General features: G+C 39.3%; 4 protein-coding genes across 6 annotated transcripts; 2 read left to right on the top strand and 2 right to left on the bottom strand.

Moving 5' to 3' along the window:
- The first annotated feature begins 1,293 nt into the window (after nucleotides 1–1,293).
- On the top strand, nucleotides 1,294–4,535 carry LOC121798494 (F-box protein SKIP14-like). Its single transcript, XM_042197531.1, has 2 exons — nucleotides 1,294–2,850; nucleotides 3,561–4,535. The coding sequence occupies exons 1-2, from the start codon at nucleotides 2,092–2,094 to the stop codon at nucleotides 4,086–4,088; spliced, it is 1,287 nt and encodes a 428-aa protein (XP_042053465.1). The 5' UTR covers nucleotides 1,294–2,091; the 3' UTR covers nucleotides 4,089–4,535.
- Nucleotides 4,536–4,830: 295 nt separating this feature from the next.
- LOC121798491 lies at nucleotides 4,831–6,881 on the bottom strand. Of its 2 annotated transcripts, none has more exons than XM_042197528.1 (2): nucleotides 6,677–6,881; nucleotides 4,831–5,935 (listed from the first exon to the last, which is right to left on the bottom strand). In XM_042197528.1, exon 2 carries the CDS (start codon nucleotides 5,919–5,921, stop codon nucleotides 4,992–4,994), a length of 930 nt encoding a protein of 309 aa, XP_042053462.1. In that variant the 5' UTR covers nucleotides 5,922–5,935; nucleotides 6,677–6,881; the 3' UTR covers nucleotides 4,831–4,991. The 2 variants fall into 2 exon arrangements, with proteins under 2 accessions (XP_042053462.1, XP_042053463.1); XM_042197529.1 differs by lacking the exon at nucleotides 6,677–6,881 and adding an exon at nucleotides 6,502–6,592.
- A 398-nt stretch (nucleotides 6,882–7,279) lies between these two features.
- On the top strand, nucleotides 7,280–11,487 carry LOC121798490 (trihelix transcription factor GT-4-like). 2 transcript variants are annotated; one of them, XM_042197526.1, is made up of 5 exons: nucleotides 7,280–7,925; nucleotides 9,464–9,502; nucleotides 10,478–10,612; nucleotides 10,783–11,007; nucleotides 11,149–11,487. In XM_042197526.1, the coding sequence occupies exons 1-5, from the start codon at nucleotides 7,394–7,396 to the stop codon at nucleotides 11,349–11,351; spliced, it is 1,134 nt and encodes a 377-aa protein (XP_042053460.1). In that variant the 5' UTR covers nucleotides 7,280–7,393; the 3' UTR covers nucleotides 11,352–11,487. The 2 variants fall into 2 exon arrangements, with proteins under 2 accessions (XP_042053460.1, XP_042053461.1); XM_042197527.1 differs by having other exon boundaries at nucleotides 10,783–11,042; nucleotides 11,149–11,291.
- Nucleotides 11,488–12,714: 1,227 nt separating this feature from the next.
- LOC121801464 (40S ribosomal protein SA-like) lies at nucleotides 12,715–14,773 on the bottom strand. The gene is made up of 5 exons (XM_042200962.1): nucleotides 14,573–14,773; nucleotides 13,842–14,104; nucleotides 13,545–13,742; nucleotides 13,267–13,468; nucleotides 12,715–12,992 (listed from the first exon to the last, which is right to left on the bottom strand). Exons 1-5 carry the CDS (start codon nucleotides 14,703–14,705, stop codon nucleotides 12,886–12,888), a joined length of 903 nt encoding a protein of 300 aa, XP_042056896.1. The 5' UTR covers nucleotides 14,706–14,773; the 3' UTR covers nucleotides 12,715–12,885.
- Between the last annotated feature and the right edge of the window lie 9,545 nt (nucleotides 14,774–24,318).

The following is a 24,318-nucleotide window of genomic DNA, read 5'->3' as shown; positions in this document are numbered from 1 at the left end:
AGCAAATTCCTTTTTCTCTATATAGACTACATCACAAAGCCTATCAATTTTTTTTCTTCCTAATATATTTATTTCTGATTATAAACAATGCCAAATTTACAAAAAAAAATATTCATTATATATTTCTACCCCAGTTAAAAATAACACCCCTTATTTTATGATTCAGTTATTCTAACAACACCGGAAAATAAGGTAAATTTAGAGCATCCACTATAGGGGCGGCGCGCCGGCCGGCCCCAAACCGCCGCCGCCGCGCCTACCTATAGCGTGGGAAGCATCCGCCCCGAGGTAGACGCATTTTTTGGGGCGGAAGGCACATCGGTGAGAAGACGCCGAGGAAGCGCCGGCGGTAGCCGAACAAATTTTTTTTTCTCGATTTTTTTATAAATACCACTTCCACACACACAACTTCACAGACTCTCCAAACTCCATCCATTTATTCACTCTCTAAATTTCAGTATTACCTCGTTTTCTAATTATTTACAGTCCGATAATTTTAATTATAATTGAACTAAAATAAACAAAAAATAAAATAAAATGAAAAGTGGCTAAAAAATAGTGTCCTGCAGACACTTTTTTTTATGAGCGCGGATAAATAAGAAGTGTTTGTGGACAAAAAAGTGGCGGGACTATTAGAAGTGTCCGCTTTATTGTAGGGCTGGCAATTTTCGACACGACACGATAATCCGACACGAATCCGCACGAAATTATTGGGTTGGGGTCAAGTCTTATTGGATCCGTGTCCTTATCGGGTTGACCCATTAAGAACCCGATAATTTCGGGTTGGGTTCGGGTCGGATGCGGGTCGGATACGGGTAACCATTAAGAAATAATATTATTATTTTTATTATTATTTAAAAAAATATATATTACTTTAATGTTTTAATTTCTTATAAATTAGGTTTAAATAGTATAAAACGAATTTTAATTGTGTAAATTAGGTTAAAAATTAAGGTTTAATCGTGTAATATTAGGTTTTAATCGTGTAATATCAGGTTCGGGTTGTTATCGTGTCGTGTCAACCCATATTATATCGTGTCGATAACGGGTTCGTGTCGGGTGCAGGTCGTGTTCGGATTTGAAGGTAGCAGGTCGGGTTCGTGTTCGGATTTACAGTTTCCTTAACAGGTCGGGTTCAGGTTAGGCCTTATTGGGTTGGGTCATTATCAGGTTGACCCGATAACGACCCAATCCGCACGACTTGCCAGCCCTACTTTATTGTGGATGCTAGGGGTGGGTAAAGGTATATATCCTTTCAGTTTTTTCGGCTATTTTCCTCTCCCGCCGCCACTTTCCACCCGCAACCACCGCTCAAAACCAATTTTCGCCCCCACACGTGTCGGCCGCTCCCCCTTCTACCTAAAATTGTACCTTCACTCCCCCCATTTTCCCCTCCACGAAGTAAATTTCCTTTTCTTCCCACTATTCAATTCATTCATACTCACATTGCAATTTTCTTTTTTTTTTTCTTCTAAATTTTGCAATTCCCCCCATCAATTCATTTTATCCATGTTCATGCTAAAGGTTTCATTTTGAACCCCAATTCAAGGACCCCGTATCTCTCTGTGGTATATAAAAAAAGATAATAGAAAAGAGAAAGGTTTTTGGGTTTTGAAGAAATAGATCAGGTGTTTTTGTTTTTCGCCCTTTATAATTTGATCGTTCTTCAATTATTTCTTAGTGTCATAAATTTTTAGCTCTTCCTCTGCAAATATGGTGTGATTCTTTCAAATCCTAGCTTTTTTTTAGTATTCTCTTCAAGCTCTTTTTATTTATTAGCCACATTAGGAATTCTTTGATTCTTTCTGTATATAAGGAACCCAGTTATGGTTGACAAAGGTCATATCCTTGTAGGATTAGTTGCAGGATCAACTCTGTGATATTTTTGGTGCTCCGTTTTAGTTTGTCATTGAAAAGTTGAGGGTTTTCTTGTCTGAAATAAATTTAGCACGTCCAGTCACCTAGAAAATAAAAAAGGAAGCAACTTTAGTTGGTTGGAGTTTAGTGGTTTTCATCTCCTATTCTTTTAGTTTATTGGGATAGTGAAGATAGAGAAGGAACTGATTTAGTTATTGCTGTAGAAATATTGAAATGGCCTTGAACTTCAGCTGTGAGAGGGACATATTTGATTGCAGCTCATCGGAACCTGCATCAATGGACATCGTTGACCGTTTGCCATCTGATCCTTTTGGGATGGATATTGAAACTACTTTCAGTGCCATCACTGGGTGGTTGGAGGACCTGCAGGTTGATTATGGTGGTTTCATGAGGAGAAATAATGACATGTCCTCTCAAGAAGGTTACCATTCATCTGCAGGATGGAATATAATTTGGAATAATTCTATTCACGTAGAATCATTTCCACGCAGTATTCAATTGAATGAGAGACTGAGTGCGGGTATGCAGGATTACATACCCAATGGCTTTCAGTTTGACCACGATCTTGATGCAGCTCTTACATTGAGTACATATGAGAACATTGGCTTCAACAATGGGAGTGCTAGCTGCAGTCATGAGATGGGATCTGGAGGGGAAGTGGAGGGTGCATCTGCATTTGAAGGAGCACCCCACGAAGCTTTTAATTATGTTCTTAGCTATCTAGGAGTGAAGGACCTTTTGTCTGTAGAAAGGTCTTGCAGTTTCTTGTCGTCTACTGTCCGAGGGGATCCCTTGTTTTGGAGGACTATCCACATTGATCAGCCTCTAAATGAAAGGATCACGGATGATGTTCTCGTGCAATTGTCTGGTAGGGCTCAGGGTAAACTTGAAAGTTTGAGCTTAGTGGAGTGCCCTAAAATCACTGATGATGGTTTGAGGCGAGTGCTTGAAGAAAATCGACGATTAACTAAGGTTAGTGGTCCAATCATACTCAATTATTCACTTATTTTTATCGGTGTTGTATTTCGACCATTCTATATTCATGATTGGTTTTCGAAACATGGACTATTCTGATGTTTTGTAGCGGGAGGGTGGGGTTGAGGTGAAGTTAATCAACAGAAGATGTTTTTTAAATGGTTATTGAATTTGTGGAAGTTTTGCATGCATGATCCCTAATGATGTACGACTAGGAATATGATGATGCATTGTCATGTGTACTAAAGGTTATTTGTCCTCCAATATTTTGGCATCATGGGACCTTTTGCTAGGTTATATGAATCTGGTAAATTTTTTTTGTTGTCTAAATCCAGATTTTGAGTGCTTCAAGTGAACTTTGGGATCTTTTTATTAAGGTAGAACACACAATAGATGTGCCGACTCCACCGTATTTATGACTTGAATCTCTCCATGAGGACTTGCTCACTAAAGGCTTGAAGTCTAGGTACTTAATTAAAAGCAAACACTTCTAGAGAATATAGTAGTACCACTCTCCATGTGTTTGTAGAAGTCTGACGTCTTTAACCATTGACAAACCTGGTAACAACATCTACATCTCTATGCTGTCAGCAAATTTTATGAGATATTTTTGGAATTATAGAAGTGGTATGATCATGTTTTTTTAAGTTTGTTTGACTTATTTGATGGGATATTTAGCAGTAAGCTAATGCGTTTGTATTTTGTAGCTGTCTGTTCCTGGATGTACAAGGATCAGTATAGATAGCATAGTGAATTGTATCAGAGCCTACAACTGCAATAATGAATTTGGAGGTATAAAACAAGTTAGAATTGGTGGCCTCTATGGTGTGAGCCAAGAGCATTTCAAAGAGTTGAACTCATTAATGGGTTCCATGGACAAGAAGTTTGAAACTGCGCACAAGCCACATTTCTATCACCGAGGGAACTTTTATCTTCCATATGATGATGATCGAACAATCGATATTGAAATGTGTTTGAAATGCGAGAAGTTCAGATTGGTTTACGATTGTCCAAGTGAAGGCTGCAGGGCCAAAGATAAGTCACCTGAGGTTTGCAAAGCTTGCACTCTCTGCATAGGAAGGTGTGCTCAGTGCGGCCGATGTATTAATGATACTGAATTTGAGGAGACGTTCTGCCTAGAATTGCTATGTTCGGACTGTTTTAAGCAGCTGCCCTCTTACCAGGACAAGCTTGATGAGGAAGACAACTTTATGGAGCTTGATGATGCTGTGTAAGTTATCACTTCCATCTTCCATTAGTATGTGGTCTTTAAATCTAGGAGCAAGAGGATGCCGGGTAGTCCGATTCAATTCTCTACTGCAGAGAGGATGGTGATCTTGTTGGGGTGAGTTGGATGCTCTACGGCAGAGGGGATGATGGTCTTGTTGGGCTTGTAGCTTTTTCAGTATTGGTACAAAAAACAGAAGCCAAATTGGGAAGGATAAAAAATGAAAAAAAGCATAAAGAGTATAAACTCTTGAAAGAATAGATGGCTGAAAAACTAGAGACAGAATCTGTTGACATGGATAATAGCATTGGAAGCTAATGTTTAGTTGTTAAACTTTTCACTATGTGAAAGGCATTCTCTATAATCTTGTTAATGGTTTTATTACTGTATCCTGTAAAACTCAAGATTTTATGCATATTGCAACTGTTGCAGTTCTTGGATGTATCTTGGTGCATATGCTGGTGTCGTGCATAATTATTTTATACACTTGAAATTATAAGAAATTTATTTTGCTGTAGTTGAAAATCACATCTGGGCAATTTGGCATTGATTTGAATTGTGTTAATTCGTTATAATTAAGAGCTTCTTCTTCTTCTTTAAGAGGTGTCCTTATTTCACCTAAATTTCACCCAACATCAACATAATATGCGTGTGATATCACGTCACGACCACTCAAAATCGAGACCAAAAATATTTAGGCTAAGTGTCAAAATAAATGGACAATAATAGTCTACAATATGGCAAGACAATGCTAAAATGAAATTTCCATTAAAAATAAGCTGAATGATTAGCACTGGAGCCAATATAAATTATCAAGATATAAAATATCGAAACTAAAGAATGACAGATGAGCCAATCTATCACCTGCAAGAACAACTCTGAATATTCTTTGCACTCATCGAAAAACCACTTAACGGAAGAACTCCACGTGACCTGCTATCTCCCGGCACAGCAACTTTGCTTCCCCGGCTAAATTTAAGCTTTTTGCTATGATAAGTCCTGTTAGTTTGTGTGTTGATGTTGGCTCGAATGATTTGGCTTCTTCCTCCATTCCCAACACAAGGGCTTCCCTTGCTGGCATGACGTTCTCCCACCAAAACTCTCGTAAAACTCCGTGCATCAATTGCCAATAGCCACGCTCTCTATAAATACGAAATATAGTGCTTCCATTTGGAGTCCAACAATACAAATCCACCCAATCCCTGTCTATCACCTCCATTTGACCTTGTATCTGAGGCATGTAGTAAAATGGAACAGTCTTCCATGGCAACATTGTCTCTGGCTTCCCTTTGTTGAACGGGCATTTCACTTCAAGAACTCCACCTCCCTGAAAGGATCCAAGCAGCCCGTCTGGGGAAGCTCCAATCCAATCCAATCGGTCCTCTGAATGGATGGCAAAGCTCAACGAGCTGACATCCCGGCCAGTAATGCTCTTGTACCGCTCTATAGCTGCAGCTTCATTAAGAACACCCCATTCCATAGCGCTTTTTTTAGCTCCCTCAGCCGCCTGCACGCTCGAAGGGAAAACTTTTTCTTGCCATAGCTCATACCGACGTTTGCCTTTCCACATTCCCAATGCTGTGCTGAAGGTACTCGTTGTTAGCTTGTCCTTGCGTAGTGCAAACCATTCTTCAGAGCGTTGCGGAGTATTTGATGCTGCGAGTTGGGCATTTAACACAAAAGCAGTAGGGGTATACACGGCATATGATGATGAACACACAAATGGTGAAGCACAGGTTGAAAAGTCTCTTGTAAATGCTATTTGGAACTTTCTCCTACGAGGAAGTGGCAACACTGCTCTGTTAATTCCACTAAATCTAGCAACAGAAGCATTTGTCATAGCTTGACTGCCACCTACAAACGAGTGCCATTAAAAATCAGACCAACGACAACAAGATGGGAAATTTATAGTAATTCAGATTATCTTAAGATGCATACTACAGCAAAACAATATAAAGAACAACATGATTATAAAAAATCATCTTAAATACAGGTATACTATCGAATATTAAAGCTAAATTGGAGTAATAGCCAAGGAGAATATCTGAAATTTTATTTGGAAAACAATAGCCATCCTCAATATGCAAATTGCTTCTTGTGTTATTCTAATATATAGACAAAGGATAGACTTTGCTATCATTCAAAACCAGCTTATGAACTTGAAAAGATGAGCAAGCAAACAAAATTACAACCTCTAGTGCTATCTAAATCTTCTATGTGTCTAAAGCGATACAACAACTTCAAGAGTAGGAGAGTCTAGATTCCCAATTAACTACAAAGATAACCAAAAGTTACAGCTTGTGAGGAAAGATTCATGATTTTATCCATTATTTCTCAGAAAAGATTCAATCTTTAAACCAGATAACACTAACATATGAATGCGCCGAATTGCTGAGAGCTATTGGAACAAAAACACATACTTGGTCAGGGAAATAACATAAAATGGGAACGGACAAGTAAATGCTGAAAAAATCAATTGATAAAACTTAAATAAATGGGCACCAATAATAATTGAATGGAGTGAATGAACGACAAAGATGTGTAGAGTTTAAACCCAACACAAATACTGCACACAAGGTGCTTGTGCAAACGTACCTTAGAGACGAAACGGTGTTTTACTAAGATGAAAGAATGGTCCGTTGAAACCCACCAAAACACACAGCATGAAATTGATAAAGATGGTCTCGAGTAGGCTACAATTGGATTCAAATTCAGTTGTGTGTGTTGTTTTTACCGCAAAAAGTTGAGGGACGGTGGGGGTGGAGGAATGGGGAGGGATATTGAGACGATGAGGAAATAATGTTTTGTTATATCCTTTGTTAGGTCCTTCTACTTTGATAATTTATTTATTTAGATCCATGTATATTTTTTTTGTGTTAATCAAGAAATCCTTAATTAATGGAGCAATCAAATTTATTAACTTTGAAGGTTAAGAATAAGTTGGAGAAGAAACCTGTGATTTTTGATTATGTGTGGTTTTTTTGCAGAATGTATATTAGTTTTATTTAATAATTCTATGTCAATGAGTTAAGTAAGATTGTCTAACAAAACTAAAAATTGAGTGATCTGCAAATACTACTACAAAAACAGAAGCACTTTTTAAAAAATTGTCTAACAAAATAAATGGTAGAAGTAGAGGGACGTCAAAAGAAATTAGTTTTTGTATACGTTAATTAAAAAGAGAATCGACAAATGAAAATAAATACTCTACTAAACGAAAATCAGATTATCTGAGAGGCCTGAGCTACACTTCACATCGCAAAATCTCAATTCCCCTCAATTCCAATTTCAGTTTCAATTTCAAAAGGAAAAATGTTCTCTGAAAAAGAAGAATCCGCCATAGATTTCTACAATAGCAAGCATGGGTCACCCAACGAAAACAAGATGATCATCCAAATCAGCGACGGCGGCGGTGAAGATCCCTCTATCGCCGCGAACCAGAACCCACCGCCGCCTTCACCCGCTCCCAAGAAACGGGCCGAGACATGGGCTCAAGAGGAAACCAGCGCCCTCATATCTCTCCGCAAAGAAATCGATTTCCTGTTCAACACATCCAAGTCCAACAAGCATTTGTGGGACAACATATCGATGAAAATGAGAGAAAAGGGTTTCGATCGATCGCCAACTATGTGTACGGACAAGTGGAGGAATTTGCTCAAGGAGTACAAAAAATCCAAGCAGAACAATCCTGATACGAACGGGAATTGTAAGATGAATTTTTATAAGGATATCGAGGAGATTATGAGGGATAGGAGCAAAAATGGTAACTGTTGGAAGAATTCTGCAACTTCTAGTGATGCCGCGGGTTCTAAGGTGGAGTCGTTTATGCAATTTGCTGATAAAGGTCGATTCCCCCTCTCTCTAAACTTTCATCTTTTTCACGTGCTAATTTGGTTAAGGGAAGCAGGTGATTTGATTTTTCTATGGGTTTCTTTGTTTTATTGTGCTTGCTGGATAGTAAAATGTGGGCAATGTGGAAGCATATAAGTGTATTTTATTTGTGCTTGATTTTTGGTAGTGCTAGGGTAAGTAGATGGGCCAAAATTGACTTTAAAGAGCTAAATTGCTGCCTCGTGCCATAGTTTAGCAGGGAATTATATCACTTCATTTTATTTTTTTGGTACAAGCTTGCAAGGGGAGTTAGTTCCAATGGGGTGCTGTGATGGTCTTCATCGTCAGCAGATGAGTTCTATTGCATCAACAGAGACACTTTATTGTCAATGTAGGGTGGGGATTGGCTAAATTCTTTCGTAGATATATGTAATTGTAGAGTCTCCTTCAATTTTTTTGAGTGGCTGATCCATCTTAATTATAATTGTTGAAGTAAGTGTTTGATTACGATTATGTGTCCACAGAATGAAATGACAACAGTAGATGCATTATGTAATACAGTATATTTATTTCGCTGTCTGTTCAAAATCTCTTATCCACTTATCTCCACCCATCCTGAATACCGATTGTCCCTCTTCTTTGTGACCCCCACTGTGGTGGTGACTTGCAGGCCCACATGTCCACAAAAGCAATAAAACCTAACTCGATTAGATGGAGTTTTCAATTTATTTGGTTTTTGTAAAATGAAGAGTTTATGTTATATGTTGGAATGTAAGAGGGTTTAATTGGATTGAAAGAGTTTGGGGGCTTATTGTTCCCAATAAAATAAGATGAAGGTGTAACTTTACCTCTCATCCGCAATCTAGTCTCTCCCTTCCCGGCCACCAAAGCCACTTTGGTGTTCTTCACTAGGGTATATATAGTCATATGATCCCCTTCTTCCCTCTGCTGCTGGACTTTTGTGGGACAGTAGGAGAGAGTTGGTTAGGGTTGATGAACTACAGCATAGGTGCTGTTTTGGTGGTTTCTTCACTTAAGTAATATGGAAAGACAGAGTCTAAGTATGATATGTTTGTATAAATGTTTTCTCAACCAAGGTCTATTTGCACTAATCTGCCTATGAAGAATTTTAGTCGAGATGGAGTTGAGCATTGCATGAATGTGTTGATTTTGTTTGCTGTGTTTATAATATTCTCTTGTATACTGCTCAGTTTGATATTGTCGAGGGTTGTGGTAGTGGATATGCAAGTTCTTTGACATACTGACATTTTGTGGGCTTTGATTGATGGTCATTGGTTTTTCATCATGGATAAATGATGACTGCTTCTGAAATCTGAATGATGACTGCTTCTGTAGTATAGTTGAAGCTGTACATCTTAGAAATTCCTCACTGCCTAATTGTGTTCTATTGAGTCATTAGTGCCACTGTCTTCTATGTTTTCGCCTTTATATGCCCACATATATATGATAAACATTTGAAGTAGATAGTCTCTAAATCAAATGCTTCCATCTAATCTGCATTAAATTTTCAATTCTACTTGGCCTATGCAGGTATTGATGATGCTAGTCTAACTTTTGGACCTGTGGAAGGTATGTGTATTGGCCATAGAATCTTTGCATGCTCTTAAGTCTGATAAAAGTTGGTTTAATCAATTTATACACATACATCCTGGTAGAAGCCGATTGTGTGTTGGAATGTGTAAGTAATGCATAAAGTTGCTGATTAGATGGTGCTATTTCTTCTTCATTGTGCTTTATTTGTTGCTTAGGAGCGCTGGACAATTGTTGAGGGAACTTATCTGACTGGAATGAAAAGATGCTAAAATATGGGTTCTAACTCACCCCATGAGTGATCTGTTGCTAATTTAAGCGTCAAACCAAAATTATAGAATATCTGTTGGTGGCATTGAAGGAATCCAATTTGGGAGTTACCCTTCCACTACACAAGCATAGGCTGGAAAGATTATACCATTCTCTGACGTAATGCTGACAGCTGAATGAATGATTTTCGAACTAGTTTACTGGAACAATACCTCTTTTCATTGGCATACACCAAACACTACATTAGCTACAACTTTGCTCTGGGCTTTTCTTCTTGTGCTATTGTCCATGTCCCTCTATGATGGTTATATATCTCAACACACACATAAACATTAATAATTCTAGTAATGTCTGTTCATATTGGTGAGTGTCAACTTTAAGTTCTAGTCAGTGGTCACTCTAGTTGATCACAGTCCATTACTAAGAAATCGAACCCACATTCATCATCACACTTTTGGTTGTGAAAATTATATTGCATTAATTTATGTGGAATTGTCATTGTTATCATGGAGTAAGATAAAGAGGCCTGAAAATCTTATTTTATTCCTCAATGCAGAACGTGTAAAACTAAAACATGTTATCATAGCAAAATTTTGTATGCCCCCTTTCTTATTAGGAAATCACTATGTAGCGTTCTAGGGAGAATGTTGCCTATGTTTATTCCATCACTCTGTAAAAATTTGTAGTCTCTCTTACTAGCAGCATTGATTCATTTATTATGCAAAATATATCTTCGGCATACAGGGAATGGAAGATCAGCACTTAACTTAGAAACGCGTCTCGATCACGAGCCACATCCTCTTGCCATCTCAACAGCTGATGCAGTTGTAGCTAGTGGAGTTTCTCCATGGAATTGGAGAGAGACTCCTACTGAAAACGGTTGGTCCACATTTTGTTTTAGAATACAATTTGGTTCAATTAAGTGATCTACCTTTATTAGTGGATCCCCTCCCACGTCCAGCCACCAATTTTGTCTATGACATGAATTTTGTTATATTTAAAACAACTGTAATTTCTTGCATAGATGATTGGCATTCCATTTTCTGCAGGCGAGGATAGAAACACTTTTGATGGGAGGGTAATAACAGTAAAATTAGGTGACTATACAAAGAGGATAGGAATTGATGGCACTGGAGATGCTATAAAGGAAGCCATCAAATCTGCTTTCCGGTTGAGGACAAAACGTGCGTTCTGGTTGGAAGACGAAGATAATGTTGTTCGATCACTGGACAGAGAGATGCCTCTGGGGAACTACACTCTGCATGTTGACGAAGGTACTGCACCAAACGTCACATTAATTACTTATAAGGTGATTGCATATTGAAGTTCCCTTGATCATGTCCTAATGTTAGCATAAATAATGAACCTGTGCAAGGGCACCCTTGTTATCTTGAAAATGACAACCCTGATTGCAGGATTGACGATTAAAGTTTGTTTGTTCGATGGGCCAGAGCACTTGCCAGTGCATACGGAGGAGAAAACCTTTTATACAGAGGATGATTTTCGTCAGTTCCTCTCACGACGCTGCTGGACTTGTTTGAGAGAGTACGATGGCTACCGGAATATCGACAGTATGGACGAGCTCTGCCCTGGAGCTCTATATCGTGGTGTCAATTGAGGACATTCTAGTTTAAAATTTGTGTGTTGGTTGAATGCTTAGTTAGATTCTTGTGACAAATTGCCATTTAGCCATTTTCAGCTGTAAAACACTGAACTTTTCCAATATACGGGAGACCACATTTCTTAACTTGAAAGTCGAAGCTTTCAATCCACGATTGTACAAATTACTATACAAAAATTATTTCTCAACTAATATTTTGTCTCTCGTCCCCACAAACTCAATGCGCGAATATAAATGGAAGATTTCAAGCTACACTCTCACTACACACTTTACCTGTAGCTGCATACGAAAAATAGGTTATTAGTTGAAGATCTAATGAGAAGAGGGAAAGCAGAAACCTAATTAGAAGAAGAAAAAAAAAATAAAAACTGAAGAATTTTTGTAAATTTTAAATAGAAGAAAGAGAGTGCATACAAAAAAAATCTAACAATTGTAGAGTCTGTAGTAGCAGTTTTTCACGCCATAAGTCTCGAGAGTTCTATTCCTTTCTCAAATAGTGATGACATGAAAGTTGGACTCGTTTCTGCTTTGAACAATGGACAAATTTACCAACTCGATTTGAAAAAGCAACAACAATTTTGTAACGGATTCTTCCATATTTTTGTCTGAAGATATAACGACATTTAGTTTTATAGGTTTGGTAGAAAATTCATCACATGTAATCTCAATCTTCCTGAACGATCAATAACATTGGAGATTATGGAGTAGCCACTCTCGTGCTCTACCACCAACATTGCATTTATCTACAATTCGTACCCTTTTAAATCGTTAAATGATTTGCTTTTTGGATAGTATTTTCAGAAACCACCGACAACAGCATTAATCATCACTTTCTTGGCTAATTTCCGTTTCTTCCTACAGGATTTCCAAAAAGTATGAAGAAACAAAAGATGTACACTAGGCACATTGCAACTTCCATACAACACAAATTATGCTTTGCCATTTCAAAGGCTAGAAAAATACTCTGTACTTACTCCCTTCGTTCCTCTATGGTAGATGCGTTACTTTTCGACACGAGATTTAAGAAATTGCGTTAAAAGTGAGTTAAGTGAATGGAGAATAAAGTAGGAAAAGAAAAATGCAGAGAGACAAAGAAAGAATAAAGTAATAGAAAAAAATTTGGTATTTTTTTGCCAAAATAGAAAATGACTTAACTACACTGGGACAATCAAAAAATGAATACAACTCAACTACAGAGGGACGAAGGGAATAGTACAACTTCCGTTGCGCAATAGTGGAAGCGTTTCTTTTCAGCACACGACTTAAGAAAAATTGTGTTAAGTAAGATGTATCGAAAACAAAAACAAAAACAATATTTAGTGCATGAGAGTTGCATAGGAATAAACATCTAGGCAAAAAGTTGAACCAGAAACAAGTGAAATCTCAATCCATAAAACTAGACGAAAACAGCAGCTGCTAAAACATTCTACAAAAATTCAGGACTGCCAAATAACAATTATAGTATTTCCGTAGAGAAAAAAAAAGCACAGTTGTTCAAAGACAGGTTAAATGAGCATGAGGCACAGCTCTTTCATTCCCAGCCAGATGGAGCAATGTCAACGGGAGCAGATGTCGGGGCAGCAGCAACTGGTGCATCACCAGCAGGTGGAGCCACAGCTGCATCCCATCCATCAGGACCTACACATGCAATTCAACATAAATGTTTATTTCCAACCAGATACACTTTTGTAAATCAAAAATCAAATTAGTTGCAATACAAAAGCTGTCAAATGACCAGTTATCGAACTCATCACTTCAAACCAGAGCTCAATTACTTGTGTTTTGAATTGAAAACATATCTAAGGAAATTGTTTCTGAACAATTCAGCTTGATTAATTTTAAAGTAAATCTTCCACCTGCTACGCATATTTACATACTACACAACCAACAATATCATAAAAGAAATGCTAACCTGCATCAGCAGCTGCCCAACCACCGGCAACTGGTGCAGCTGCAACAGCCAATTCAGGCGCCCATTGGGCATCTGGGATTTGAGCACTAGACCAATCACCTCCAATTGCAGCAGCGCCATAATCAGCATAATCCAGAGCTGGAGCTTCCTCCTGTTCCTCTTCCTTGGCCTCTTCTGGCTCCCTGTAGAAGAACAGGTCAACCTGCCAGAAAAAGATATGTTAGTGTAAATCAACCTGCATAAGAATTAAAAATACATAATTTCCTTATGAATATTACCATGATATCCCATTTATGACCAGGAGCAATAACCCCACGCATCTGCAGCACCATCCTAGCCAAAAGCCAGAACAGACAGCCAATGCTGTGCTTTCCCTTGTTGTTAGCAGGGATTCCAATATCCACATATCGCATAGGTGAGTCAGTATCACAGAAGGCAATTGTGGGGATATTGTAAAGAGCAGCTTCTTTGATAGGCTGCAGAAAAAATTAAAAATATTAGAGCCATACTGTATGCAATAACCCATACAGCACCAATACACATTCACAATATGCAACAAGGCTACTAAAGCTTGCCTGATGGTCAGTCCTTGGGTCTGTTAGAATGAGAAGTCTTGGCTCACTGAATGTTGTCTGAAGCTGGTTGGTGAATGTTCCAGGAGTGTGACGCCCGGCAATTGCATTAGCACCGGTATACTGAGCAAATTTCAGAACAGCTCTCTGACCATAAGGTCTGGCAGATTGCACAATGATATCTTGAGGATTCTCAATACCAACAATAACTCGGGCAGCCATCTGCAACTTTTCCCAGGTCTTTCCAAGATTGATGATATAAATTCCTGGTGAAAATATTAAACTGAATTACAGCCAAACAATAGAGCAAAAACGAATGACATTATGTATAAAATGTCAATAAACTAATTAGTGGATTACGCTAACCCAGAATTACAGCGAAAATTCATCTTAACGGATAAGCATTGCTCACAAAAGCAGAATGAAAGGAACTCCATAAGGCAATTTGGCGATACCCATATTAACGGTTGTAAAAAAACACACAAGAAATACAAATACAGTTTAATTAAATTCCTCAAAGTGAGTACGGGTGAATCAATACGCAAAATTCGAAAAACATTGCAAAAACATAATCTAAAGACCATTAAAACTAAGAAATAAACTAATATATCGTGTAGTTACATTATGAGGCAAACAAAACACAGCCGCGCTTCAACAACAGAAAAAATAACACGATAAGCAGCAGATCTAATTACGACAGTGAAGTAGATATCTAGAGCTAGTAAAAAGCGTACCATCGTTGCGGCGCTTGAAGACGTATCTCTCCATCTGGAAATCGCAGTTTTTTGTGCCGAGGTGGACTTCGGCAGCCAGCATAAGCTGAATGTCGGTCTCCTTAGTCGTCAGAATCCTTTGAGGGGTGGCCATGATTGAATCCTTCAGCCGTTGTCTCCTTCGCGACAGAGATGAGTTGCAGAGAAGGAAATTGGTGAAATGCAGCCGATTATAAGGAGTATAAACCCTAGATGAACTTCTCGTTGTTGGGCCTAAACAGACATGTAATAATTTTTTGTGTTGGGCTGTTTAAATAGCGGCTTACCAAAAATAGTACTGGGCTGGCCCCCAACTGCAATTCTCGTCTCATTTGTTGAAAAACTAAATACAAAAGCTTTTATAGAAAATTTTCTTGATTGTTACTAATATATACTGCCTCCGTGCCATAGTAATGGAGACGTTTCTTTTCTTTTCGGCACGGAGATTAAGAAAAATTATGTTAGGTGAGTTAAGTAAAGGGAGAATAAAGTGGAAAATGAAAAAAAATTAGAGAGATGAAGAGAGAAAAAAGTAAGAGAGAGTAAAGTAGGTGTAGAAAAATGTGTTGACTTTTACTAAAAAGGGAAATGACTCTATTATTCCATACCAAAATGGCAAAACAACTATATTACTATGGAACGTAGGAAGTAGTATACTCCATAAGAGATGACAAAGCTCACCTCGTTTGCTAACATATTTTTCTATTAGCCAGTCAATTCGAAGTTCTAATCATTTAGAAAAGAGCGAATAAATATTAATATACATGTGAATTTCTTCTATTAGTATTTTTAATAGATGCAAGATATTGTATGTATCCAATGGCATATATACATAAACATCTCAATTAATAAGTCTTTGAATGTATATCCAACCCTACTATGTGATGCTCAACCTTTATGGAAGAGGCAACGGCAAGGATTAGCTGAATGGAGAACATATGATGACAAATAGAAGTACAAATGTTATAGTGCTTGAGTGAGAGAGAGAGAGTTAGTGAGATGAGAAGAAACGTAAACATACACTTATATATGAATTGGGCTGAGTGAGATGGGTCCGTTGATGTACCCTTTGTCTAACATGTAACAACAAAAAAAAAGTATAATTTTCGACCAAAGTGTTTAGCAAGGCCATCCATCCACAGTGGGACGGACGATAGCGCGTCCGATGCACCACTATGGCTCCGCGGACGACGGACGATGCGTCGTCCGCGCCCTACGCTTAGTCCGCGGATGAAGAGCGGACGATAGGGCATCGTCCGCGCCATCGTCCGCCCACTGTGAGCGCCGCGGACGATGCAACGCGTTTTTTTTAATTCAAAATTTGTCTATTTAAACCTCAATTGCCATTCTATTTTTCATACGAACATTTCTCGCATCTCTCATTTCTCTCATATCTCACGTTTCTCCATCTCTCACAAACCAAAATGAACGACATGGTTGAAGAAGTGTGGGCCCGTAACCGCCGTCGCTGAGTTTGCATATTTTTTTTGTAATCCGTATTGTAATGTATTAATTTTATAAATGAAATGAATGTTTTTCCCAATTTTTGTAGTTATTTAAGTATTCAAATAGAAGAAAATGCTTAGGGCGTCCCACTGCAGGTGGAAGGGCAGGAGGATAAGATGTTGACGTGCCGGTGCATAGGGCAGGCTTTAGGGCGTCCCTTAGGGCAACCCACTGTGGATGCTCTAACTGTAGATGCTCTAAGCTTGATCAAAATTTAAAAATTTAACCAATTATGAGCTTGGAAATTAAAAGGAAAAATTAGTTAAAAGTAATGTAAGTATTTTGCTTGCACTTAAACCAGCCCATTTACTCCTCTTACTTCTATTTGCTTAATATAAGTACAAGACAAAGATAGTGGTGAGGAGAGGCAACAACGAAATAAAAGCTCCCACTTTCCAAACTTGACGCTGGTGGTAACGACATTCAACAACTCATTTCTACTTGCTTTATTTTCGACCTCGACAATGACTAACTTTTACTCCTCTTACTTCAATTTGCTTATTTCTAAGCTCAAATAATAACGAATCCATGACGATATATTTATTGTGTTTAATTCCCCGAGTTTCAATTTTTAGATATGTCCATTTGTGTTATGAATTAAAAATGAAACTCTCACTTGTCATGCTTACAAAGTTTGCAGATGCAAGCGGCAAACCTGCAATCGTCAACTCTTATTATAAGAGCATCCCCATTCATACTCTTTGGCCTCATCCATGCTCTTGCCAAAGAGCATGGATGTGGGCCCGGCCCCATATTTATTAATTTTTCACTCCTTACTCTTCCTAAGAGCATAACACCCATATTCATGTTCTTCCGTAAGGACATGCTCAAGGGTCTCACCATTCTGTTCAATTTAAATTAAAATATTTCCACAATATTAAAATGCATTAAAAATATCCAAAATACTATTACTAATTACTAAAAAATTAAAAATTACATAATTAAAAGCTTAAAAATTGTCGAAGGGCACAAGTACACTTCTGCAACTCCGAGAGACTTTGTCGACCGGTTGCGTCTCTACGTGATTGAAAGTATTCAACACGATTTATATAGTTTGATCAAATTGTACATTTTTATTCCCCTAACTTTACATGATTTATATAGTTTGATGCTTGCAAAAGTAGGTTTTGTGGTGTAGGAAGAGAAGTAAATGGTGAAACAAAGAATGAAGCTCGGAGGGTGAAAAGCTGTGCAGAAAGCTCTCAAAAGTGGCCACCCGGCCAGGTGTATTTTATGCCTAATAATCCACCCGGCCGGGTATGATGTTTAGAACACGAAAATTCCAGCAAGTCCTCAAAATTGGTCACCCGGTCGGGTGAATTTTGTGCCCAATAATACACCCGGTCGGGTGGATAAATTATAACTGTAATTTTGCAGTTAAAGGCGGCGGTTTTTCCTTTCCCAAGGGAAAAAGTGGCAGCTTAAAAGATGGAAAGGGAGGTGACGTGAGAGCATCTCCAGTAAGACTGGACGTCAAAATAGCCCTCACATAGCCTTCACACTGCCACATCATCAGCACTACAATTCTCTTACCACATCAACTGGACATCAAATAGCCCTCACATAGCCTTCACACTACCTATCCACATCACTAATAACAATTATATAATTTAATTTACACTCGTATCAACATACAGAATTTAATTTACGAGACAAATACATTTAAATTGAATAATACTATTAAATTTAAAAAAGTACAATAATTTTAAAAAAATACATTTAAAAAAATTACATTTAAAAAAATTCCATACATTTACATAAAAACTAACACCTTGCAATCCTCCGCGCCCACAACTCTTCAACTAAATCCTTTTGGAGTCGAATATGAGCCTCTGTCTGACGCATGTCAGCATGTGCTTGGAGGAGAGCTTCTTCATCGTGAGGTACCCCACCTCGTACGTTGGCGGTGGCGACATCGTGGCTTGGACCGGCCTCATTATCGTCGTTGGCCCAATCAGTCAGTTGTATACCTTCATCTTCGACAATCATGTTGTGCATGATAATACAGGCGTACATTATATCAGCAATGCAGTCGACATTCCACAAACGCGTTGGTTCCTTAACTTCAGCCCATCGAGCCTGAAGCACACCAAATGCGCGCTCCACGTCCTTTCGCGCCGACTCCTGCCGCGTCGCAAAGTAGGCCTTCTTCGCATCTGATGCGCACCGGATCGTCTTCACAAAGACGGGCCACCTAGGGTATATCCCATCCGCCAAGTAGTAGCTCATATCATGCTGGTTGCCGTTGGCGACAAAACTGATGGTCGGACCGACGCCCTGGCACTGCTCGTTGAAAATGGGCGACGAGTTGAGGACGTTTAGGTCGTTGTTCGAACCGGCTATCCCAAAATACGCATGCCAAATCCACAACCGGTAATCAACTACGGCCTCGAGGATCATCGTGGGATTTTTTCCCTTGTAGCCGGTCGTGTAAAACCCCTTCCAGGCAGCGGGACAGTTATTCCACTCCCAATGCATACAATCTATGCTGCCTAACATTCTCGGGAACCCATGCTGATCCCCGTGCATCCGCAGCAGATTCCGGCAATCTTCGGGGGTAGGCTTTCGGAGATACTGATCACCGAATACTTCGATCACGCCCTGACAGAAAATACTTCATACATTCGATGGCAGTCGTCTCACCGATGTGGAGGTATTCATCCCACATGTTTGCCGCGGTGCCGTAGGCCAACTGCCTGATTGCCGCAGTGCACTTTTGAATAGGGGTGTGGCCGGGTCTGCCAGCCGCATCGTGCCTGAAGCGGAAATACAGATATCGCTGCTCCAAAGCGTTAACAATACGCATAAACAAGTCCCGCCTCATCCTAAAACGACGCCTGAAATGGTTGGCGTTAAAACGCGGCTCCTCTGCGAAGTAATCTGTGAACAGGCGCTGATGTGCAGCTTCATGATCACGATCAACCACTTGTCGACGGTGGACAACTGGTCGTGGGCGAGGTGCCGCCGGCTGCATATAACTCTGCATCCATCGATCAACCTCACGGCTCGTATAGGCATCTAGCTCTTCGTTCATCATACGCTCGTACTCATCTGCATCCCCACCACTACCACCGGCATTACTCATTTCTTAAATTGATCTTGTACAGAAAAGTAAGGTAGAGAGAGAGTACTCGTTAAAACAAGTGGTGCGAATGAAAATGACGTTCAAAGCGCGTATATATAGTGTTTTCAAAAGAAAAAAAAATAAAAAATAAAATCTGACGCCAGTTTGACGCCGATCTGGGACCCACAATGGCGCCGTGAGGATCGGCGTCGGAACCGGCGTCATCGCGCGAATCGGCATGGCCACGCCGATTTTGACGCCGATTTCGCCGACGCCGGTTCCAATGGTTCGGCGTCAGAACCGGCGTCGGCGAAAAATCGGCGTCGCGATTTTGACGCCGGCATTGGAGATGCTCTGATGGGAGGAAAAAGGAGGACAAAGGGGGACAGAGGAATTAATTAAAAAGCAAGGCATGAGAGAGACGGCTGGTGACAGAAATGAGAGAAAGAGAGGAGGAAGAAGAGAAGGAAGAAATTCCGACCAACATTCCGACGATCCATCTCCATAACTCCATTCTACTCAACAAGAGCAAGCTTCCTACGGTTTTAATTGTTATTATTACCATGTGCTTAGGCTAAACTCTTACGTTGCTCCTAATGTGTGAAAGATGTGAATGACTTTTGGATTCTATGGATTAGTATTATTCTATGATCTTTTCTACGGTGCTTTTTACGTTGAATTATAATTCCGCCTGATTTATGATTCAATCTTGTCTTTTAGCCAATGTCTCTTTAACTTGGTTAAAAGGTGGAAACGTAGATAAAGAGTTTGAGATTTGTATCGTGTTCAGCATATGAATCTTGGATAAGTTGATTTACATGTCGTTACAATAATTTGTGGACATTTACTATGCGTCTGTAGGAATGTTTAATTGATTTTGTAAATGAATCATGTACGTTGGAACGTAGAAGTTGGATTAGAGCTTACTATGTGTCTGTAGGAGTGATAATCCGACGAGTACGAATTTGATCTTAGTGTTCAGCAAGGTTAAATTCAAGCATCTACGAACATGTTCAGTGTGAGTAGAATGAACGAGTTTATTACAACTTTCATTAGATTAATCTTTAATCCATAGGTTAATTGGTCAATTAAGTTAATTCACATCTGGAGCATATTAGGAGCAATGTTCTCAATCTCTTGAGTTTCTCCATTTCCATACTTTAGTTTTTAAATTTAGTTTATTAATCTTGTCAATTCTTATTAAATAATCTACGCCTCCCTGTGGTTCGACACTCGAAGTACTAAAGCTGACTTTGTACTCTTGCAGATAGGTTGTAATATTAGAGCTATTTAATTAAACTTGTGTGTTTTTAATCCATTAATATAAAAGCTCGAAAATTACACATCAAATACACATAAACAACAGTTTTGACATGCGAAAACGGCGCCGGAAATAATCTTCCGAAAACCGCGGCGAGTCGGAAAAATAGTCGGCAAGAGCCTTTCGTGGGCTCCCTCCCGGTCACGAGGGATGTAGCGGCGATTTGATCTAGTTGGTCGAGGAGGAGGAGCGGGGGTAGCGGAGGCGACATAGGCTTCATAGGCGGCACGATATTGTTCATAGTATTCTTGTTCTTCGCGCTTCGCTTCCACAATGATATCGTTCATATCCATCTTTGAATTTAGAGAGTGTTTGAGTGAAAGAGGAAGATGTAGGTGAGTTGTATGAAAAAATATGAATGAGAGATAATTTAATGTGAAAAATGGATGATGAATGTGTGTATCGTTATAGATGAAGATATTGTTCAAGTATCACAGCCGAGCCGGGGCCTTCACAATGTTGAATCGGGCTTGAAGGACCCCAAAGGCTCTTTCGACGTCTTTCCCCGCGGACTCTTGACGCAGCACAAAAAGAACCCGTCTCGGGTCTTGCGGGTTGCTGAGCGTCTTCACGAAAGTCGATCACCTTGGGTAGATACCATCGGCGAGATAGTAACCCATGTGGTATGTATTTCCGTTGACGGTGAAGTCGATCGCCGGTGCTACACCATTCAACACATCATTGAAGAGGGGTGAAGAGTAGAGCACGTTCAAGTCGTTGTTAGATCCGGCAACGCCGAAATATGCATGCCAAATCCATAGGCGGTAGTCGGCAACCGCCTCAAGGATAAGTGTTGGGCCGCCTTTGTGGCAGCTTAAGTGTTGCCCCCTCCAAGCAGTCGGGCAATTCTTCCACCTCCAATGCAGGCAGTCAATGCTGCCAAGCATTCTGGGAAAGCCATGGACTGATTCGTGAAGACAAAGCAACCGTTGGTAATCATCGGTGGTGGGTGCCCGAAGGAATTCATCACCGAAAGCTGTACGAACGCCCTCGCAAAAATTTTTAAGACAAAGGATTCCCGTGGACTCACCGACATGCAAATACTCGTCGAAGAGGTTGGCCGTTTGCCCAGTAGCGAGTTGTCGGATGACACACGTACACTTCTGCAACAGCGTGATACTTTTTCGGTCGGCTGCATCTGGACCTGTTTGGAAGAATTCAACACGGGCGGACAATGTGTTGACAATACGCATAAACATGCGCTTTGACATGCGAAAACGACACCCGAAGTAATCCGCCGGAAACCGCGGCGGATCGGCAAAATAGTCGGCAACGAGTTGATCTAGTTGGTTGAGGAGGAGGGGCGGGGGTATTCGCTGCGACATATGCATCATAAGCGGCACGATATTGTTCATAGTATTCTTGTTCTTCGCGCTCCGCTTCCGCAATAAGATGTTGGTGAAATCCATTTGAGGTTTTGAGTGAGAGATGAAGGTGTAGATAAGTTGTATGAAAAATATGAATGAGAGATGATTTGATGTGGAAAATAGATGATGAATGTGTGTATTTATAGATGATTTTGGGGAAAAAATAAAAAAAATAAAAAAATACAGAAAAACGGGCAAAAAACGACCATTTTTTGGGATTGGAAAAACATTTTTTTTATTTTTAATAAGTTTTTATAATTAAAAACTGATTTTTTAAAAAAATAAAAATAAAAATATTCAAATGCAACGGCATAGCCGTTGCCCAATCATCGAGCAGCGCCATGCCAGCGGCGGACGAGCAGCGGCACGGACGGACGGACGCCGTCCGTGCACCGTTGCAGATGCTCTAAAAATATCGACATTTTTTACTTTGTTTCGTCTCATAAAATTAGTCCATTCTACTGTTGGTAACTTCCTTCTTTCTAATGAGGTAGGCCTCATTATCCAACAACAATATTTCAATTACTTTTTCTTTATATATTTTAATTAATAGAGTATTACTTTACTAATTGTTCATTAAAATTTGTGACGTTACAAATGTCTATTTTTTATGGAAGAGATATTTTTAATATTTTAAAATTAAATTAAATATATAAAATAAAATAAATAACGTTAAACATATATCAAATGAGGATAATGTTCATATAAGATATGTAACATATTATTTTCCTAAAAAAGAATATCATAATGCGAAAAAAATATCACAATGATATAGTTTAATTAACACTACAAAAAAAACAAGGTTTGCCGAGCACCAAAGTGCTCGGTATAAAGTAAAAAATGCTCGGAAAATCGTGATATACCGAGCACTCTCCGAGCATCGAGAGTGCTCGGTATTTGCTTCGTCGGAATTTTTATGCCAGCATCTTATTGTGCTCGCTAATCCGAGCACCAGTTTGTGCTCGAAATTTTCCAAGCATATATCGGTGCTTGGAAATTTCTGAGAACTTTGGGGAAATGGAATAGTTCCGAGCACTTTGGGGCAATGGAATAGTTCCGAGCACTTTGGGGCAATGAAATAGTTCGAGCACATTGGTGCTCGGCATTCTGGTTTTTAAAAATTTTATATTCTATATTTTTTTGTTGAATTATTAATAAACTATATTTCAATTTATTGTATTTTCCTAAATTAGCAGTATTAATTAAATAAATAAAGTAAACCAATTGGAAATGACATTTTATTGAATTAAATTAAATTGTTTTACAGTGCATTTGAATTGAAATGCAAAAAATTTATGAATTTTAATACAGAGCATGATCCTGGGGACGTGGACGATCACTAAGCCCGGGTCAAGACCTAGAATCCAAGCCAGCGAAACGTTGCTATGCATCTCAAACGGTAGCGCTTCAACGTCTCATAGTGCTAGTGAAGTAACGAAGAAAATGAGTGTGGTAATTGATATATCACAATCCCACAGGGCCCAGAGGATTCGCTAGATCACAGGGTCTAGGAGATCGTGGAAGCTTCAGAATTCGGTCGTTGGACACACACTTTTCCCGCTTCAAAACCTCAATCCACTACACTATTGGCTAGTATAGGGAAGTAAATGATCGATCCCACGAGAAAGGATGTGTTAGCACGCATTAAGAGGGTTTTGGGAGAGTTTGGCTGCTGCCACGCAACAAGTGGGTTGAGAAATTAAACTATTCGACTTAGGAAATCAAAAGCAGGTTACTCCATCTACTGGAACTAAGAAACAGAAAGAGAACGTAAGCATGCATGGGTACAGAAATGGTGATTTAACTAAAGAAACACAACGACTAAGCTACTTGACCGGGTAAGCTGGTTTCCTAAAATGGCTAACAAAGCGTGAATATGCAGTGGGGACCATTTTCTCGAATTACGCAGTACGATGAAAAACTGCAAAAAGTAAACAGCACAGATGACAGATCCGACTACTAACTAACTCCTACCTTAATCTTCTCCAACAATTGAAATAACATAGCTGAAAACAGAGTATCAAGCATACGAAACAGAGCAATCACAAAACCTGTTGCAAACATTATGATCGAACACGAACGACTAGATCTAAACTACTAGGCCGAGCAAACAAGCAGAAAACAGTAATTATCCATAACCATGCAAAATTCAGAATGTCACAACTCAGATCCACAACTCCTCTTAACAATTCTACTTACATCAACGGAGAAAAACTCTCCAATATGTCAAACCCATACTCCTCAACTCCGATTCAAACAATTCAACGACAAACCAACTTCGATCAACCCGATCTACACTCTGACTCAAACATCAGTTGCGAAAAGCACCCAAAACAGTAAATACCAACAATCAAACATCAGAAGCAGCTAAACATAAAACATGAAATTCCATAGCAACGAGTCAAAGTTCAACACAGAAGCAATAAACGCCGAGCTTCTAAAACGGTGAAGTCTCGGCTTAAAGCAATGG

Source organism: Salvia splendens, chromosome 4, assembly GCF_004379255.2.
Source record: "Salvia splendens isolate huo1 chromosome 4, SspV2, whole genome shotgun sequence".
Lineage (NCBI taxonomy): Eukaryota > Viridiplantae > Streptophyta > Magnoliopsida > Lamiales > Lamiaceae > Salvia > Salvia splendens.
This window is presented reverse-complemented; position numbering and strand designations above follow the sequence as displayed.

Excerpts from the sequence above, each read along its gene's own strand:
- LOC121798494 (XM_042197531.1), top strand. The coding sequence starts at position 2,092 with ATGGCCTTGAACTTCAGCTGTGAGAGGGACATATTTGATTGCAGCTCA. Across the intron at positions 2,851-3,560 it reads AAAATCGACGATTAACTAAG|CTGTCTGTTCCTGGATGTAC; the intron begins GTTAGTGGTCCA and ends TGTATTTTGTAG.
- LOC121798491 (XM_042197528.1), bottom strand. The coding sequence starts at position 5,921 with ATGACAAATGCTTCTGTTGCTAGATTTAGTGGAATTAACAGAGCAGTG.
- LOC121801464 (XM_042200962.1), bottom strand. The coding sequence starts at position 14,705 with ATGGCCACCCCTCAAAGGATTCTGACGACTAAGGAGACCGACATTCAG. Across the intron at positions 14,105-14,572 it reads CTTCAAGCGCCGCAACGATG|GAATTTATATCATCAATCTT; the intron begins GTACGCTTTTTA and ends TATTTTCACCAG. Across the intron at positions 13,469-13,544 it reads GTCATAAATGGGATATCATG|GTTGACCTGTTCTTCTACAG; the intron begins GTAATATTCATA and ends TTTTTCTGGCAG.
- LOC121798490 (XM_042197526.1), top strand. The coding sequence starts at position 7,394 with ATGTTCTCTGAAAAAGAAGAATCCGCCATAGATTTCTACAATAGCAAG. Across the intron at positions 9,503-10,477 it reads AACTTTTGGACCTGTGGAAG|GGAATGGAAGATCAGCACTT; the intron begins GTATGTGTATTG and ends TTCGGCATACAG. Across the intron at positions 10,613-10,782 it reads AGAGACTCCTACTGAAAACG|GCGAGGATAGAAACACTTTT; the intron begins GTTGGTCCACAT and ends CATTTTCTGCAG.